This window comes from Lithobates pipiens, unplaced genomic scaffold, assembly GCF_037356315.1.
Source record: "Lithobates pipiens isolate NorthernLeopardFrog02 unplaced genomic scaffold, aLitPip1_a1.2 Scaffold_22, whole genome shotgun sequence".
Lineage (NCBI taxonomy): Eukaryota > Metazoa > Chordata > Amphibia > Anura > Ranidae > Lithobates > Lithobates pipiens.
This window is the reverse complement of record NW_027507784.1, coordinates 139,559,583-139,579,855: the sequence shown is the minus strand read 5'-3', so window position 1 is coordinate 139,579,855 and position 20,273 is coordinate 139,559,583. Positions and strand designations below refer to the sequence as shown.

Sequence of the window (20,273 nt, the reverse complement as noted above, 5' to 3'; positions counted from 1 at the left end):
TATTCGGCCCCCTTGAACTTTTCAACCTTTTGCCACATTTCAGGCTTCAAACATAAAGATATAAAATTTTAATTTTTTGTGAAGAATCACCAACAAGTGGGAAACAATTGTGAAGTGGAACGAAATCTATTGGATAATTTAAACTTTTTTAGCAAATAAAAAAATGAAAAGTGGGGCGTGCAAAATTATTCGGCCCCTTTACTTTCAGTGCAGCAAACTCACTCCAGAAGTTCAGCGAGGATCTCTGAATGATCCAATGTTGTCCTAAATGACTGATGGTGATAAATAGAATCCACCTGTGTGTAATCAAGTCTCTGTATAAATGCACCTGCTCTGTGATAGTCTCAGGGTTCTGTTGAAAGCGCAGAGAGCATCATGAAGACCAAGGAACATACCAGGCAGGTCCGTAATACTGTTGTGGAGAAGTTTAAAGCCGGATTTGGATACAAAAAGATTTCCCAAGCTTTAAACATCCCAAGGAGCACTGTGCAAGCGATCATTTTGAAATGGAAGGAGTATCAGACCACTGCAAATCTACCAAGACCTGGCCGTCCCTCTAAACTTTCAGCTCAGACAAGGAGAAGACTGATCAGAGATGCAGCCAAGAGGCCCATGATCACTCTGGATGAACTGCAGAGAACTACAGCTGAGGTGGGAGAGTCTGTCCATAGGACAACAATCAGTCGTACACTGCACAAATCTGGCTGTCAGGGAAATAGCCGTAGTCTCATAAGATACGTCCGTGTTAACGCGCGTCGGCGCCTACGCAAGCGCAAAGTAGTTACTAGACGTACGACCGACGCGACGCCTAACCGGGCGGGCTTACGCGGCGATGCCACGAATACGCAACGCACTAGACGTAGACGTACGATCGCTCCGACGCGCCCGCGATGTGACCCGGTCAGGCGGCCTATTTAAACGTTCGCCTGACACTCCTGCATTGCTGGATTATCGTCAGCTCTCCTGTGAACCTGTACCTGTGCTCCCTGTTATCCGATCTTCTGTGTACCGACCCGGCCTGTTTGACCCGTTCCTGTTGTTCTCCTGGCTCCGACTCCTGGCTTGTACCTGACGCTCCAGATCTGCTTCCTGCACCCGACCTCGGCTTGTTTGACCATTCTCTGGATTTCCGCTGCCTACTCTCGGATCTCCTAAGCACAGTTGTCCATCCAGGCTTATCCATCTGCTACCTGGTCTCTACTATTGCTACCTGGCAACCTGTGCTACTGTGGGCACTACATCCCTGTGCCAACTTCAGGGTTGTACTGCGCTCGGCCGCAAGGGGAGCACTCTCAGCATCTCGGCCTCATCCTAGATCGTGACAGTATAATCCAGCCATGACAGAGGTCGACAGAGGTGACTCCCCATTAGAGGCCGTCCTACAAGAACTCTCGGCCCTTGCTCCAGCTATTCAAGAGCTCCGAGAGAAACATCACCAGCTGGAGGAGCGCCTGCAACACCCGCCTGAACCACCCACCTGCTCTGGTCAAGTTCCGGCGTCTACAATTTCAGCGGTCCTAGAACCACGAGTCCCGGCTCCAGAACATTTCTTCGGGGACCGAAGAAAATTCAGATCCTTCAGAAACTCCTGTTTCCTCCACTTCTCCCTGCAACCTCAGACCTTTGCTTCAGAGGCAACTAAGGTGGGATTCACCATTTCCTTACTGAGGGACGACCCCCAGACATGGGCCCACGGCCTGTTGGAACAATGCAGCCCTTATGTGAATACTCTGGACTTATTCTTTGAAGCCATGGCCCACCTGTATGATGACCCTTTCCGGACGGCTACAGCTGAGTCAGCTTTGCATGCTCTTCGCCAGGGTGGGCGACCTGTAGAGGACTATTCAGTGGAGTTCCGTACCTGGAGCTCTGACTCCGGCTGGAATGAGGCGGCCCTCAAATTTCAATATCGTATGGGGTTGTCCGAAGCTCTTAAGGATGAGTTGGCCAGACTAAAGATTCCCACTACACTCGAAGAACTCATCCTACTCGTCACCCAGCTTGACAGGCGTCTACGGGAACGTCAGCTAGAACGCTCCCGAACCACTTGCTCCATCCAGGCCCCACCTCCAGTTCGCCCAGCAGTATTCCCCGTTCTGAGGGGCATTCCCCCGTCCCGCTTTAACCTCTGAAGAGAGACTGCTCCGCCGTCAGGCACACCTCTGCTTCTACTGTGGGCAATCAGGACATTTTATTAGCAACTGCCCTACAAGGCCGAGTAAACCAGCCTCAAATACTCCCTCTCACCTTCAGGTAGCAATGACAGCTTCTGCCCACATCACTCTACCAGTCACGTTGATGGTGGCGGGCAGCAGGATCCCTCTACAAGCAATCATTGATTCCGGAGCCTGTAGTTGCTTTCTGGACTTAACCTTGGCCAGGAGTCTGGCTCTCCCACTGAATCGCAAGGAACAGAGCCTGACCGTCCGTTTGGCCGATGGCTCCTTACCTAGTTCAGGTCATGTCACCCAGGAAACTAGTCCCATCCTGACAATCACCGATTCGGGTCACCAAGAATTCCTTAAATTCGACATTCTGAGCTCCCCGATGTTCCCTGTTATCCTAGGGATCCCTTGGCTACAGGCTCACAACCCCCAGATCGATTGGCTCACAAGGGCGGTTTTCTTCACATCTGTCTACTGCCAGCAGCACTGTCTGGACTCCATCCCTCACGAATTGCCCGGCTGTCTGACCATACAACCCACATCTAATCCGGCTTCTCGCATACCAACAATCTACCAGGATTTCAGAGACGTTTTTGATAGGAGGAAAGCCGATACTCTACCTCCTCACCGCCCCTATGACTGCCCCATTGAATTACTACCTGGGGCCCCCATTCCTTTTGGTCGGATATTTCCCCTTTCGGAGACAGAATTGGAGGCTCTACGACAGTACATCGACGAAAACCTGGCCAAGGGATTCATTCGTCCCTCCTCATCCCCTGCCGGAGCAGGTATCTTCTTTGTGGAGAAGAAAGATAAGACCCTAAGGCCATGTGTGGACTATCGGGAATTAAATAATATTACCCTCAAGAATCGGTATCCTCTTCCGCTTATCCCTGAACTTCTCCAGAGATTCCGTACCTCTCGTATTTTTACAAAACTTGACCTACGTGGGGCTTATAATCTTGTCCGTATCCGGGAGGGGGACGAGTGGAAAACCGCGTTCAGAACAAGATTTGGTCATTTCGAATATCTGGTCATGCCCTTTGGACTATGTAACGCCCCGGCAACCTTTCAACATTTTATCAATGATATTTTTCGGGAGTACCTTGACCACTTTGTTGTCGCCTACCTTGACGACATCCTGATTTTTTCACCCTCACTAGAGCTTCACAGAGTACATGTTAGGAAAGTACTAAATATTCTTAGAACTCACGGGTTATACGCCAAAGCCGAGAAGTGTGACTTTGAGAAGGAATCTATCCATTTCTTGGGACTCATTATTTCCACGGGGGGAATTGCCATGGACCCGCAGAAGGTGAAATCCATTTTGGAATGGCCCGCTCCTGCTGACAAGAAGGGTGTACAGAGGTTTATTGGCTTCGCAAACTTTTACCGAAGGTTTATACGGGGCTTCTCCACCATCGTAGCCCCCATCACCTTGACTACTCGCCAGCACACCAAGTTCCATTGGTCCCCAGCAGCCCAGTCCGCTTTTGAGCAGCTCAAGACCCTATTTACCTCTGCGCCCATCCTGCAACACCCAGATCCCGCCTTACCCTTCGTACTAGAGGTTGATGCCTCGGAGGTGGCCACCGGGGCGATCTTATCCCAACGCCAAGGTCCCAAGGCCTTACTGCACCCTGTAGCCTTCTTCTCTCGGAAGATGAGTCCCCCAGAGAAGAACTATGATGTAGGGGACCGGGAACTTCTAGCGATCAAGACCGCTCTTGAAGAATGGAGGTACCTCCTAGAGGGTGCCGCTCACCCCATTTTAATTTTCACAGATCACAAGAACTTGGAGTATCTCCGTACGGCCAGACGCCTAAGACCCCGACAGGCCCGGTGGGCTTTGTTCTTTTCAAGATTCCATTTCCATATCACCTACCGCCCGGGATCTAAAAACAGCAAAGCGGATGCCTTATCTAGGATGTTCCCCGATACCCCCGAGGGGGCCCCACCTAGTACAATTTTGTCCTCCCAGAATTTCTTGTTAATACAACCAGACCTGAAATCTTCTATTGAACTGGCTACTAGACAGTGCACGGAGACCGAAGCTTCTGCCCTGAGGAGTCAAGGAGGGCTTCTATGGCACCAGGACAAGGTTTTTGTTCCCCAGCAGGCCAGGTTACTAGTATTGAAGACCTTCCACGATCACCCACTTGCAGGCCACTTTGGAGTGCGGAAGACGACGGACCTTGTACGGCGGTCCCTATGGTGGCCTACCTTAAAAGCGGACTGTAAGGCATACGTAGATTCCTGCACCACCTGCCAGCGCAACAAAGGACCTAACATCAGACCCTGGGGTCTACTAAGACCACTGCCAGTCCCGGAAAAACCATGGAGAGAAATTTCCATGGATTTTATTGTGGAACTACCTCCCTCTGAAGGGTTTACGGCCATCTTGGTGGTCGTGGACCGCCTGTCCAAGATGGCACACTTCTTGCCGCTTAAGGGGACTCCCTCTGCCCTAGATACAGCAAAAACTTTTATTAAAGAGATTGTCCGGCTACACGGGGTACCCGATAGTATTGTATCAGACAGAGGGGTACAATTCACCTCTAAATTTTGGAAGGAACTGTGTAAATTGCTCTCAATTAAGATTTGTTTATCATCTGCCTATCACCCACAGAGTAATGGACAAACCGAAAGAACCAATCAAACACTAGAGCAATACCTGCGATGCTTCTGCTCCTTCTCCCAGGACGATTGGGTTTCCTTGCTACCTTGTGCGGAATTCGCCTATAATAACTCTGTGCACGCCTCCACCAACCAGTCACCCTTCTGGGCAAACTACGGATTCCACCCTTCATTTCTGCCTAACACCATCCCTGAGTCATCCGTCCCGGCAGTTCAAGACCGAGTAAATTTCATTCACTCGAACTATCTAATACTTCAAGACACCATGAGAAGGGCCCAGGAGGAATACAAGAAGCAGTATGATAAAAGGAAGAGAATCAACCCCATCTTTAAGACAGGGGATAAGGTGTGGCTTTCAGCAACAAATCTTAGACTGCCTCTTCCTTCCCGGAAACTGGGACCTAAATTTCTGGGTCCTTTTGAAATCAAACGGGAGATTAACCCCGTAGCCTTTGAACTTGTTTTGCCTGATTCGTTTAAGATCCATCCTATATTTCATGTTTCCCTCCTTAAACCTGTTACCCTTAGTCCATTTTCAGGAAGAGAAGAAATGCCTCCGCCTCCAGTTCGAGTTGGTGAAGAAACCGAATACGAGGTTGAGTCCATCCTCGACTGTCGTCGGAGAGGTAGGACCATCCAGTTTTTAATTAAATGGAAGGGGTATCCTGTTGAAGAGAACTCATGGGAGCCTGCCGATCATGTACATGCTCCTGAACTTTTACGTAGGTTCCGTACCCGGTATCCTGAAAAATGGGCTCGGTTGGGCATCCGGAGGCTGCCCCTTGGGGGGGGGCACTGTCAGGGAAATAGCCGTAGTCTCATAAGATACGTCCGTGTTAACGCGCGTCGGCGCCTACGCAAGCGCAAAGTAGTTACTAGACGTACGACCGACGCGACGCCTAACCGGGCGGGCTTACGCGGCGATGCCACGAATACGCAACGCACTAGACGTAGACGTACGATCGCTCCGACGCGCCCGCGACGTGACCCGGTCAGGCGGCCTATTTAAACGTTCGCCTGACACTCCTGCATTGCTGGATTATCGTCAGCTCTCCTGTGAACCTGTACCTGTGCTCCCTGTTATCCGATCTTCTGTGTACCGACCCGGCCTGTTTGACCCGTTCCTGTTGTTCTCCTGGCTCCGACTCCTGGCTTGTACCTGACGCTCCAGATCTGCTTCCTGCACCCGACCTCGGCTTGTTTGACCATTCTCTGGATTTCCGCTGCCTACTCTCGGATCTACTAAGCACAGTTGTCCATCCAGGCTTATCCATCTGCTACCTGGTCTCTACTATTGCTACCTGGCAACCTGTGCTACTGTGGGCACTACATCCCTGTGCCAACTTCAGGGTTGTACTGCGCTCGGCCGCAAGGGGAGCCCTCTCAGCATCTCGGCCTCATCCTAGATCGTGACACTGGCCTTTATGGAAGAGTGGCAAGAAAAAAGCCATTTCTCAAAGATATCCATAAAAAGTCTTGTCTAAAGTTTGCCACAAGCCACCTGGGAGACACACCAAACATGTGGAAGAAGGTGCTCTGGTCAGATGAAACCAAAATCGAACTTTTTGCCCACAATGCAAAATGATATGTTTGGTGTAAAAGCAACACAGCTCATTACCCTCAACACACCATCCCCACTGTCACACATGGTGGTGGCAGCATCATGGTTTGGGCCTGCTTTTCTTCAGCAGGGACAGGGAAGATGGTTAAAATTGAGGGAAGATGGATGCAGCCAAATACAGGACCATTCTGGATGAAAACCTGTTGGAGTCTGCAAAAGACCTGAAACTGGGATGGAGATTTATCTTCCAACAAGACAATGATCCCAAACATACAGCAAAATCTACAAAGGAATGGTTCACAAAAAAACGTATCTAGGTGTTAGAATGGCCACGTCAAAGTCCAGACCTGAATCCAATCGAGAATCTGTGGAAAGAGCTGAAAACTGCTGTTCACAAACGCTCTCCATCCAACCTCACTGAGCTCGAGCTGTTTTGCAAGGAAGAATGGGCAAGAATTTCAGTCTCTCGATGTGCAAAACTGATAGAGACATACCCCAAGGGACTTGCAGCTGTAATCGCAGCAAAAGGTGGCTCTACAAAGTATTAACGCAAGGGGGCCCGAATAATTTTGCACGCCCCACTTTTCATTTTTTTATTAGTTAAAAAAGTTTCAAAAATCCAATAGATTTCGTTCCACTTCACAATTGTGTCCCACTTGTTGGTGATTCTTCACAAAAAATAAAAATGTTATATCTTTATGTTTGAAGCCTGAAATGTGGCAAAAGGTTGAAAAGTTCAAGGGGCCGAATACTCCCTTAATATAAAAGGGAAAGGTGAATGATGTGTGATAACAGTACACTTTAAAACACAAAAAGTCCAAAACAAGGTGCTCCAATAGTAAACGTTATTGCAGAACAGTGAAGAAATCACTTGATGCTTCTATCCAGAAATTAAAACAAACAACGCCGCTTACCAGATTTGATGGATCTCAAATTATAGCGTTCCAACAAGCTCATCACAGGATCACTCAAATCAGGGATATTCCTCCACAGGTTCATCTAATGCAGGGTTCCTTGTAATACAGTACATTCAAACAGCCACGGCTCAAGCCAGTCAGCTTGTATGTGGTGACGGTAAGAACAAGTGCTCCAACCGACGCGTTTCTCTATACAAGGCATCGACTGGGAACGGAGGCACTTTTTGTGTTTTAAAGTGTACTGTTATCACATATCATTATCACCTTTCCCTTTTATATTAGGGAGTTATACATATATATATATTGTTTGGTTGCACACTCTTTCAATTTATACAAATACACAATAGCTGAGCACCAATCTTACATTGGCATGAGACAGACAAGCTAAAATTTGTTCTAGTAACATGGTAAATATTGCTAACTTAAGAATGAACACTTACCTCTATATCAGGAGGACCTTCCAAAGGTTCATAGACCATCTCCTTAAAACTACAAGTAAAAAAAAAATTTAAAAAAACAGGCTACTTTAAATTAACTGGCTCCAGTTGATTTCTAAAAGCAAAGACAATACTTTGTTATATGTGTAGTCAGAATGGATACAGAGACTGGTCTAGCTAAGGTAGCTATGAATAAATTAACCCAATACTTAATGTATATAAACCCCGAAGCAAAAGTTCAATATATCACAGCTTACCAGGCCAAAGTGGAACTTTAATAACAGCTTTTTAATAAAAAAAAAAAAAAAACAATTTGATTTGGTTGTGTCCTCAACTAAACGGTCAAACTATCAAATGGCTGAGGTCAAACTGATCAAATGTGCAGCACCATGGTAGTTGCAGATCAAACAGAAGCAGCTTCCTTGGCTGTAAAGGATAGGAGCGTTTAATTACGCTTTAAGGCTGTCAGCAGATTGGCCTGTACAAACTCAGCAGTGCCTAAAAATGGAGAGCAACTGAGCATGTGAAGAGCAGGGTGAGACAGTGTATTACTGGATTTTGAACAGTATAGTTTGGTTATAAGAATTCCGTGCATTGGTATTTATGAGGACACTGTCAGGATAAAAAGGTGTTTTCCTGTATTTGTAAAAAAATGTACTCTACACAGACCCAGCCTCTCCTGAAGCACAGTCTCAAGTCTTTGGTCTGCAGTGGTGCCCATAAGGGTAGGAACCTCTATCTGTGGCTCTTTTTCTGGGCAGCAAGTTTGGTATTATCAATACGCCTGTTGTAGTTCTTCCCAGGACCTTTCCAGTACAGGTTTCATTTGCAGCCAATGTTATTCCTTGTTAACAATGTATTTGTGTTATGCATTTTATCTGACTGCAACAAGTGCCTCACGTCTGGATTTATTGAGTTATTTCTGGTTCATGTTCTGTAGCTTAATACCCTTAAATTGACCCACATCTGCTTCGAATCATTAGCACAAAGCCAGGACCAAAACTAGGGGGGAGCATATGCCATGGGCACCACACTAAAAGGGGAGCCGGAAGAAGGTGCAGGGGGCATGTCAGCAGGTGCTCAGAATGCGAGTGGATCAGTAGGAGAGTGAGGCCAATACAGAGTATGCAGGAGAACATGTGTGTGCCCCCTCCCCCTCTCAGCTTCTGGTGCCAGTACACAGCACCAGTGATCTGACCCTAGGAGCTCTGGAGAGGCAGAGGGGTGTGGGAGCTTGATGCAGATAATGATGCGGCAACACAGATGCCTGTCTGGCTACGCTGTCTTCGGGAGGACATGTGCCCCCCCCCGCTGTTGTTGTTGTACATAATATAAAAGGGGGACCTAATGTAAGGAGGGACTCTGATGTCAGGGGCCACACTGATGTAAGGAAGGACTCTGATAGAAAGGGGAGGGGGCACTGATGTAAGGGAGGAATCTGAGGTAAAGGGAATCACTCATGTAAGGGGGGACACTGATGTAAGGAAGGACAGTGATGTAAAGGGGGATATCAGTGTAGGGTGGGGCATTGATATAAGGGGGACACTGATGTAAGGCAGGATTCTGATGTTAGGGGGAATTCTGAAATAATGGGGTACTCTGAAGCAAGGGGGAAACGGATGTAAAGGGGGGGGGGTGATATAACGGGGACACTGTTGTAACGGAAGCATTGATGCAATATAATGATTTCTTTTTTTTAAATAATGCATTTGTAAAAAAGAATAAACTACTGACACCATCCTCCTTCAAGGAGGGGAGGGGGGGGGGGGGTTGCTGAACTGAATCTTTGCCCCAGGTGAAAGAGCGTCTAGCCTGGACCAGAGAAACTCCAAGTTCACTGGAGAATCTCCAGTGAAGATTCTCAAATATCTGATAGGTAAGAGGGTAGGATTGTGGGGCTGATTGCAGGTTTTGAACAGTAGCTTCTTATACTGCAGGGTGAGATGGTAACATTTGGTTAAGTAATATAGTTGCTTAGAGTGCAGTGTTTCAGACAACTTAATTTCTTTTACTCCTTCCTGAGGTGATTGTAGCTATACCACTGCACTTGCTTTTTTTTTTGCACGAACAACCAGATTTTCAACACAAGCTGTCATGGTGCACCCCCATCTTACATAGTTACATAGTAGGTGAGGTTGAAAAAAGACAAGTCCAACCTGTGTGTGTTATTTTATGTCAGTATTTAATTGCGTATCCCTATATGTCGTGCTCGTGGAGGTGCTTATCTAATCGTTTTTTTTAAATTATGGATGCTCCCCGCTGAAACCACTGCCTGTGGAAGAGAATTTCACATCTTAACCACTTTTACAGTAAAGAATCCTCTACGCAGTTTAAGTTTAAACCGCTTTTCTTCTAGTTTTAGTGAATGGGCACGTGTCTTATTAAATTCCCTTTCACTGAAAAGTTTTATCCCTATTGCGGGGGTCACCAGTATGGTATTTTTACATTGAAATCATATCCCCTCTCAAGCGCCTCCTCTCCAGAGAGAACAAGTTCAGTGCTCATATCCTTTTCCCATAACTAAGGTCCTTCAGTCCCTTTATTAACTTTGTTGACCTTCTCTGGACTCTCTCCAGTTCCAGTACATCCTTCCTGAGGACTAATGCCCAGAACTGGACAGCATACTCCAGGTGCGGCCAGATCAGAGTCTTGTAGATTGGGAGAATTATTGTTTTATTTCTGGTTTTAATCCCCTTTTTAATGCATGCCAATATTCTGTTTGTTTTGCTTGCAGCAGCTTGGCATTGCATGTCATTGCTGAGCCTGTCATCTACTAGGACCCCCAGGTCCTTTTCCATCCTAGATTCCCCCAGATATTCTCCCTCTAGTGAATAGATTTCATTCATATTTTTGCCACCCAAATGCATTATTTTACATTAAACCTCATTTGCCATGTAGTTGCCCACCCAATTCATTTGTTCAGATCTTCTTGCAAGGTTTCCATACCCTGCGGAGAAGTTATTGACCTGCTTAGCTTAGAATCATCATATACAGAGATTGAGCTGTTTATCCTATCCCAGAGGTCCTTTATGAATAAGTAAAATAGGATTGGTCCCAGAACAGAACCCTGGGTGACCCCACTTTTCACCCTTGACCATTCCGAGTACTCCCCATTTATCACTACCTTCTGAACTTACCCCTGTAGCCAGTTTTAAATCCATGTACTCACCCTATGGTCCATGCCAACGGACCTTACTTTGTACAGTAAACATTTATTGACAACTGTATCAAATGCTTTTGTAAAATCCAGATACACCACATCTACGGGCCTTCCTTTATCTAGATGGCAGCTCATCTCCTCATAGAAGGTTAATAGATTGGTTTGGCAAGAATGATTCTTCATTAATCCATGCTGATTACTGCTAATGATACTGTTGTCATTACTAAAATCTTGTATATAGTCCCTTATCATCCCCTCCAAGAGCTTGCATACAATTGATGTTAGGCTAACTGGTCTGTAATTTCCAGGGATGTATTATGGCCCTTTTTTAAATATTGGTGATACATTGGCTTTTGTCCAATCAGCTGGTACCATTCCAGTCAGTAGACTGTTCGTAAAAATTAGGAACAATGGTCTGGCAATTACTTGACTGAGTTCCTTAACCACTACAATACAGGGCACTTTCGCCCCCTTCCTTCCCAGCCCAATTTTCAGCTTTCATCGCTCTTGCGCTTTCAGTGACAATTGCGCGGTCATGCTACACTGTACCCAAATGAAATTTTTATCATTTTGTTTGCACAAATAGAGCTTTATTTTGGTGGTATTTATTCACGACTCCGTTTTTTATTTTTTGCGATATAAGCGCAAAAAAGCGGAAATTTGGAAAAAAAACAATATTTTCTTTTTTCTATTTTAAAAGAAATCCAATAAAATCAAATTTTGTCATAAATTTAAGCCAAAATGTATTCTGCTACATGTTTTTGGTAAAAAAAATTCCGTTAAGTGTATAATAATTGGTTTGTGTGATCACGGACATATGTACGCAAATGATCATGTACATATGTGTGCAGGTGATCACATACATATGTGTGCACATAATCATTGGGACAAGTGATTTTAGTGGGACATATGTGGGGGACATGTTTTTATTATTAGGGACATGTGTTTTTATTTTTTGGGGACATGTATGTTTTGGGGACATGTGTGTTATGGGGACATATGTGGGGACTGTGTTTACACTGTGTGGTGTGTTGTGTGTTTACACTAGACTGAAGATCAGTGAGTAAAAAGCTGTAAAAAAACAGCTCATACTCACTGATCATCAGCCGGCTGCAGCAATCTGCTCTCCTCTCCTCAGCAATGACTTCTGTGTGAGGAGAGGAGGAGCCGATTGCCTAGCAACCGGCTGTTTGTTTACATCACATGACGGCCGTGATTGGACACGGCCGTCATGTGATCAGGAGGGCCAATCACAGAGCCCTCCTGCCGATCTGAGATGCGCCTTGTCCCGGTGACACGGGCGCATCGGGATCGCACCGCTGCGTGGGCACACGCGCGCGCGATCCCGCTCCTCCTGATGGACGTTCCTGAACGTCCTATCAGGAGTAGACGGCTCCCACCCGGCCGTATATGTGCATTGGCCGGGTGGGAAGTGGTTAAGGACCCTCGGGTGCAAGCCACCTGGTCCCGGTGACTTATTAATGTTAAGTTTTTCAAGTCTAATTCTAATTTTCTTCCTCTGTTAGCCATGAGGGTGCTTCCTGTGACATGTTATGAGGATAAACATTGCAGTTTTGGTTACTGAAGCCCCCCGATTCCCTCGTGAAGACAGAGAAGAATAAATTAAATACCTTCACCATCTCTCCATCCTTAGTAACCAGATTCCCTTCATCATTCTTTATGGGACCAATATGATTGGACCTACCTTTCTTACTATATATGTACTTAAAGAATTTCTTGGTATTTTTTTTACTCTCCTCCACTATGTGCCTTTCATGTTCTACCTTAGCTTCCCTGATTGCACCCTTACATTTCTTGTTGCATTCTTTGTAAAGTTGGAATGCTGATGATGATCCCTCTGCCTATTTTTTGAAGGCCTTCTCCTTTGCTTTTATATGCATTTTTACATTGGCCTTAAGCCACAACAGGACTTTTATTAGCTCTTTTACATTTATTTCCCATTGGGATGCACTGGCTAATGCCCTTATTTAATATGCTCTTAAAGCATACCCATTTTTCCTCAGTGTTCTTTGTTCCTACGATTTGATCCCAATTATTATCTTCTAGCAAGGATCATAGTTTAGGGAAGTTGGCTCTTTTGAATTTCCATGTCTTTGTATTCCCCTTGTTTCCTATTTGTGTGATTTATACTAAAACAAACTGACCCGTGATCGCTGTTTCATAAATTGCCCCATATTTCCACCACCATGATCAGGTCTGTATTGTTGGTAATCGATAAGTCTAGTAACGCTTTGTTTCTAGTTGGTGTATTTACCATCTGACCCATGAAATTGTCCTGCCAGACATTTAAGAACTGGCGAGCCTTAGATAAATGCATGGTTCCTTTCACCCAGTTTATGTCTGCATAATTAAAATCCCCCATTATAATGACACTACCCATTGTTGCTGCTAATCCAAATTGTTATAGGAGGCCCACCTCCTCCTTCTGGTTAGGGGGCCTATAGCATAGTCCCAGTATCACTTTCCCCTTAGTTTCCTCCCTTTGTAGCTCTACCCATAAGGATTCCACCTCCTCCTTTGCTCCCTTAGTGATGTCATCTCTCACATTCACTTGTACATAATTTTTGTTATACAGGCATGTCTCTCCCCCTTTTTTTTACCCTCTCTACCCCTGCGATATAGGGAATACCCTTGAATGGTTGCCAGCCAATCATGAGAGCTGTCGAACCAAGTCTCTGTAATTCATACAAAATCAAAATCCTCCTAGTACAACAGTTATTCTAGTTCTCCCATCTTGTCCGCCAGATGCCTGGCATTGGTGAACATGCCACATAGTTTAGACCGTTCGCATACTATCTCCTTATTGAATGCTCTGGGGTTGCAAATAGGACTTGTTACTATACTTACCTCGAATTTAGGTGCTTTAGTCAACCTACCACTAAGGCCCCCAATACTACCCTCTGGAATGTTCCATGCTGACTATCACTACATCGAGACCCTTCCCCCAGTCGCCTAGTTTAAAAGCCCCTCTAACTTTTTTTCCCATATTCACTCCCATCTTCTAAGGCCAAGCAGTATGAATACACCAAGTTACAGCAGAATGTTAACATTCTCAGTACTCAATTTTGGTATACAGCAGACCAGACCACCCAAGTACTGAGTCTTAAGAAAAGAGTATGTGAGGAGCACTTTGCAGAACTTACTACAACTCAGGAGACAGAAAGCAGAGAAGTGTACTCAGTCATTAACTAGATGGTTAAGGAGTCAGTGGTGACTTCATCATAAATACAATCTGCTGCCACAGCAGGCTCGATCCCTGAAGTACAATCTTCAGAGCAGGATAATGATGCATCATCAGATGAGGTGATGGCTGCAGATAAAGCCTATTCGGGCTTTGATTTAAACCTAGTAACTCCATTCATTACTGCGATTAAAGAGGCAGTTCATGTGGAAAATCCAGTGAAAGACCCAGAAAAAAAGAAACCCAAAAAGGACACATTTTACCCAGTTCTAAAAGCAAACAGCTTATTTTCCCCTAATGAATGAAATTAATGATCTGATGCACAAAGAGAGTTCAAAAGTGGTTAAAAAGCCAGCACTCTGAAATAACCTGTCTAAACGATATCCTTTGAAGAATTCAAAGACGTCCTAGACTAATCTTCGATCAATTGCATATCAAGCAATAGGGGGCAACTGCAGCCAAATCATAGCATTGACCTCGGTTTCAAAACTCTAAGCCCTTGTACACACGGTCGGAGATTCCGACAACCAAATCCGTCGGAGTTATTCTGACGGATTAATTCCAGAAGAGGTCCAGAAGTGATGTTGCATACACACGGTCGGACTAAGTTGTCGGAAAATCCGATTGTGCATAACGTGATGACGTTATTTCGTTAGGACGGGACTACGTTCAGGCTAGTAGCCAATAGCTTTGGTCTAGGAATTTGATTTGAGCATGCGTGGCACCTTGTCCGTCGGAGTAGGCTACACATGATCGGAGCATGTCCGATCGGAGCATTTTGTGGGAAAATTTTACCGGCAAGTTGGAAAAATTGGTCCGTCGGATATTCCGATGGAAACAGTCCGATGCAGACCACACACAGTCGGAATATCCGACAAAACGGTCTGATAGGAAACATTTCGACGGAATCTCCGACCGTGTGTACAAGGGCTAAGAGCCTGGACAGAAGACATCAAAGAGCCACTCTAACCAACCTAGTATATGCCAACCAGATAATTCCTGCTCTTGACGAACTCAAATTAGCAGAGAGCTTTGTGGCACTGGCTTCTATAGACACAATAGGTTGGTCAGCTTGAGCAATGTCACACAGGAGTTGTTTCAGGTTTGATTACTACACAGATCTAGAAAAAGACACAATGGACACTAAGGCAGGGCTCAAAATTTCAAGTCCTGAGCTACTAGCCTGGCCTCAAGGGTTACTCGCCACCAGTTGCTCCACCCAACCCTGCCCTGCCCCTAAACACGCCCTTATAAATTATCTCATTAAATGACACTTAAATGTTTTATGTAGAATTAGGTTATAAAAATAAATATTAACAACTTTATCCGTGACCACCAATGCAGCCTGCCTGTGCCCACCAATGCAAGCTTCCTGTGCCCACCAATGCAAGCTGCCTGTGTCCACTATGCAGCCTGTGCCCACCATCCACCATGCAGCCTGTGCCCACCACCCACCATGCAGCCTGTGTCCACCATGCAGCCAGTGCCCACCATGCAGCCTCTTTCTCTTCTCTCTCACAATCGCTGGGAGAAGGACTCCAGTTCCTCCTAGGCAGCCATAGCTCGCCAGCCCTCAAAGTGTATTATGCTAGCAGGCGAGTGCACTTTTGAGGGCTGCACTAAGGGGTGTAGGTATAAAACATTTTAAGAGCTATTCTTTCCGTGAAACTGCATGTACATTCATTCTGTACAAACTGGGCCAAAAACAAATGTTATTAGACCATTTTCTCTCCAGATCAAATGTTATTCTTCATAAAGAACACAAAATAGAGTGAATCCAGAAAATACTGCATTATAACCACTAATGGAGTTGACAATCATAGTAAATAAGCATTTGTTTAGTGCAACTTTAACATTAAGGCCTTACTCCAGCGTTGCTATCAAGGTAAATCGCTTGAGCCAAATTGGCCCAAACACAATATTTCCTTTACTAAGCGATGTATTCACTGTTAGTACTGTATAAACTATATGTAGCATCAGCTACATACAATATACCATGCTGTGCTCTGACAGCCGTACAGGGACAAAATCGAGGAAGACTTGTATTTCTGTACAGTCAATATCAATTGTATCAATGGGTACAAGGCTTCCTCTGATTGGCTGAGGTAGAGAGGCAGAGAGGCAGGGAGAAGGCTTCAAACTCTCCACCAATTAGAGGAAGCCTTGTATTCTTTCATAAAAATACAAGGCTTCCTGTCAATGGCTAAGTAGAGCTTTTGTTCCAGGAACAGGACACAGCACTGTATACTGTATGTAGATAATGCTACATACTATTTTTTACTACCCCTGGCAAAAAGTATGAAATAATTACTCTAGGAAAATGTTCATTCAATTGTTTAATTGTGTCGAAAGAAAAAAAAATGAATCACGGATATGCCTCAAAACTATTTTCATTTAACATTCCAACCTTCTGGCTTTAAGAAACACTTCAAAAAATTAAAAAAGAAAGAAAACTGTAGTCAATTTCAACTATTTTTGCAGATCAATTCTGAGGAAAATATTATAGAATCACCATGTACTTTGCAGTTCTAACACAAACATCTGTATCAGATGACATCCTGAAAAATGATGTCATCATCACCAAACAAAAGTTCCAGCATCATCACCCTGCCCAATGCAGATTGGTGATTCATTACTGAATTTCACTTTCATCCATAGTCCATGATTGCTTTTCTTTAACCCACTGTAACCTTGTTTTTTTCTGAAGTTAAGCTTTAAAGCAGTGGCCATTTAATGGCTGTCTGAACATGGCCCGAACGACGCTCCTGTCCAGACCATCAGCTTACCAGTCTAACTTATCGGATTCCCGCCACCGCCTTGCTTTCTCTCTGTCACTCCCTGCCTGGCCGTAAGGCATGGTGTGATATCACGTGTGTGCCCCGTCCCCTTCAGCAAGGTTCTCAGCGCAGCTCCCACCCCCTGTAGCTTGCTTGCCGGCTCCCGCTCCCTTCCTGATCTCACAGTATGCTGTAAGTTTTCTTCACAGAGATTTACAGGGGCACACAGATGGACACGCTTTGTGTTAAGGGCCACTCTGATGGGCACATTTTATGTTGTGCCCATCAGAGTGCCCCATTAAAATATAATGTGCCCATCAGTGTGCCCCTTAACTTAAAATGAGTATGCTGATGAGCACATTTTATATTAAGGGGCACGCTGATGGGCACATTTTATGGGGCATGTATTATGTTAAGATGGCACCTGATGTAAGGTGGCACAGTGATGGGGACACTTGATGTAAAGGAGCACTCTGATGAGCACATCAGATGTGATAGGAACACCTGATGAAAAGGGGCACTCTGATGGGGAAACCTGATGTAAGGGGGTACTCTGATGGTGGCAACTGGTATATAGGAGTAGTCTGATTGGGGGCACCCAATGTAATGAATTACTCTGGTAGGGGCACCTGATGTAAGGGGGAGAGTGCCAGAGTGTGTGGAACAGAAACAAAAGCAGCAGAGAGCATGGCTTGCACCAAAAAATGGAAAGTAGATGCGTACAATTTTTCTGACTCAGATTCAGATTCTGACTTTAGTAAATAACCCGCAATGTGTTTTTTTCTAAATTGTCACTTTTCTTTTGTTTATAGCGTAAAAAACAAAAACCGCTGAGGTGATCAAATACCACCAAAAGAAAGCCAATTTTGTTTGAGGACAGCGTTGCACGACCTCGCAATTGTCAGGTAAAGTGATGCAGTGCCATATCACAAAAAATGGCCTGGTCATTGAGCAGCCAAATCTTCCGTGGCTGAAGTGGTTAAGCAAGTAAAGAAAATACATGTTGATCCTGCTGGAAATGCGTCATTTTCTGTCAACTGAGCTGAAAACAAAACAATATATACCGTATTTATCGGCGTATAACACACACTTTTTTCCCCTTAAAATCAGGGGAAAATTGTAGGCGAGTGTTATATGTCAATCCCCTGCTGACTGTGAGGGGGAGAGGAGCGAGCGCCGCCAAAATACACATAGCCGAGTGTACTGTGTACTTGGCTAGGCTCGGCACCTCTCTGCTCCACTCGCAGTCACGCCCAGTCTCGCCATTGGACCTGTGTTATGTCCTTCGTAAGAGGTGGGACTGGGCGGGACTGCGAGCGGAGCCGAGAGGAGCCGAGCCTAGCTGAGTACACAGTACACTCAGCTATGTGTATCTCGGCGGCGCTCATTTTAAAAACAACCAGGCTGCAATGAGACGGGCAAGGCTGCAATGAGACAGGGTGAGACAGGGCAAGGCTGCAATGAGACAGGGCAAGGCTGCAATGAGACTGGGCAAGGCTGCAGATGGACACTGATCATTCTGCAATGATGGACAAGGCTGCAGATGGACACTGATCATTCTGCAATGATGGACAAGGCTGCAGATGGACACTGATCATTCTGCAATGATGGACAAGGCTGCAGATGGACACTGCTCATTCTGCAACGATGGACAAGGCTGCAGATGGACACTGATAAGGCTGCATTGATGGGCATTTAAATGTAATTTTTTTTCCTTAAACTTCCCTCCTAAAAGTTTTTTTCCTTAAAATTCACTCCTACACTTGGGGTGCGTGTTATACGCCGATATATACGGTATTTTTTTTTTTTCTGTAAAACGAAAAATTCCATCATTCCCTGTGGAGATGAACAAAGGTAGATGTGTGTAAAGTACAGCCAATAAGGACAGAAAGTATGTTATTCACAGTACTACTGAGTAAGTATAAAAGAAAAAAAAAAGAATGAATAAAGAAAACTAATGCAGGCACCACACACACTGAAGGACTGTAAACTAGAATATATTACATTTTAGTGTTTAGATGTTTTACCTCTTCTGTTGATCCCTTGCTACAGATCTTGTACATGACAACTGCTGTGAAGTGTAATGGAATTTTACACACAGCACACAATGGGATTTCTGCTAACCTTTATTTAGCCAGGGTGAACAAATTGTAATTGACTTCAATAGGCAATCACTATACTTCTACTTTATGCACATGTAGTGCTCACGAGCTTTTTTTCCTCAGGTTCCCTGTTTTCCAGTACCCAAATGTTTTTTACCATGGGTTCCTATGGAACACATTCACATCAATGCATTTTTGTGCCTCTGCCTTTTTGGAAAAGGCCAGGGACTTTTTTAAATGCAAAACGCTTCTTTTTTATTGCTTTTTTGGTTCAATAGACTTCCATGGAGGGTGCTGCAGAAAAGCAAGCAGTGAATTTTTAGCGTGTTTTTGACACGTTTTGCATTATTTAATCTGCCCAACAGCAAATTGTCCAAATAAAAAGAAAAAAAGCATAAAAATGCGTGTCCAAAAATATAGAAAGCACAGCAAAAAGCACTCCTGAAACGCTCAAAAGCAACATCTAATCTACTGGCCAGTGGGTCTAAGAACAGTTAGCCAGCAATAGGGCCCTGAATCTTCCACTGGAGCGCTCCCTCGTCCACATGAGAAAAGAAAATGTAAATGGTGCAAGGCCGACTCTCTTCACGCACAGAAGCGTCAAACTCTAATGCCTTGTACACACGGTCGGACATTCCGACCACAAAATCCGTTGGATTTTTTCCGACGGATTTTGTCTGAAACTTGTGTTGCATACACACGGTCGCACAAAGTTGTCATAAAATCCGATCGTTCTGAACGAGGTGACGTCAAACACGTACGTCGGGACTATAAACAGGCCAGTAGCCAATGGCTTTCGTCTCTTAGTTTATTCTGAGCATGCGTGGCACTTTGTCTGTCGGAATTTTCTACACATGATCGGAATTTTTGTGATCAGATTTTGTTGTCGGAAAATTTTAGATCCAGCTCTCAAACTTTGTACGTCGGAAAATCCAACAGAAAAGGTCTGACAGCCACTGATGAGCACAGCACAGCAATTTTACTCCTGGTGGCCATCCCTTCCAGACAATTATGGCAGCTCCTCAGTTCTCATTCCAGGCAGCATATAGCAGAATGGGGCAACACAGGTCTCATTACTTACCGTTTCCCCTCTCTGGCTCTTGTAGCAGCTCAGTCCACACTGGCAGGTATGCAGCCTGGAGCCCTATGCCTGGGTTTTCTGCTTCATGTCAGAATCTACAGCACACTTCACAACCATTGCCTGCAACATCTGTCCCCTCACCTTTGGCACCCTGGGAAATTAAGTTTTCTGCTCCCCTGCAGTGTCACAGTGTGGAGACTACATCTCCTATCAGCCCCAGTTCCTCCCAGTGGG

At 45.1% G+C, this 20,273-nt stretch overlaps 1 protein-coding gene across 2 annotated transcripts in view; it reads right to left on the bottom strand.

Annotated features, from left to right (window-relative positions):
- The window catches only part of KANSL1L (KAT8 regulatory NSL complex subunit 1 like), a 168,437-nt gene that overhangs the window by 11,158 nt on the left and 137,006 nt on the right, over positions 1-20,273 (bottom strand). For both annotated transcript variants that reach the window (XM_077448360.1, XM_077448359.1), the window contains one exon: positions 7,721-7,769. In XM_077448360.1, coding sequence (XP_077304486.1) covers positions 7,721-7,769 — 49 coding nt within the window. The remainder of the gene's footprint in view (positions 1-7,720; positions 7,770-20,273) is intronic.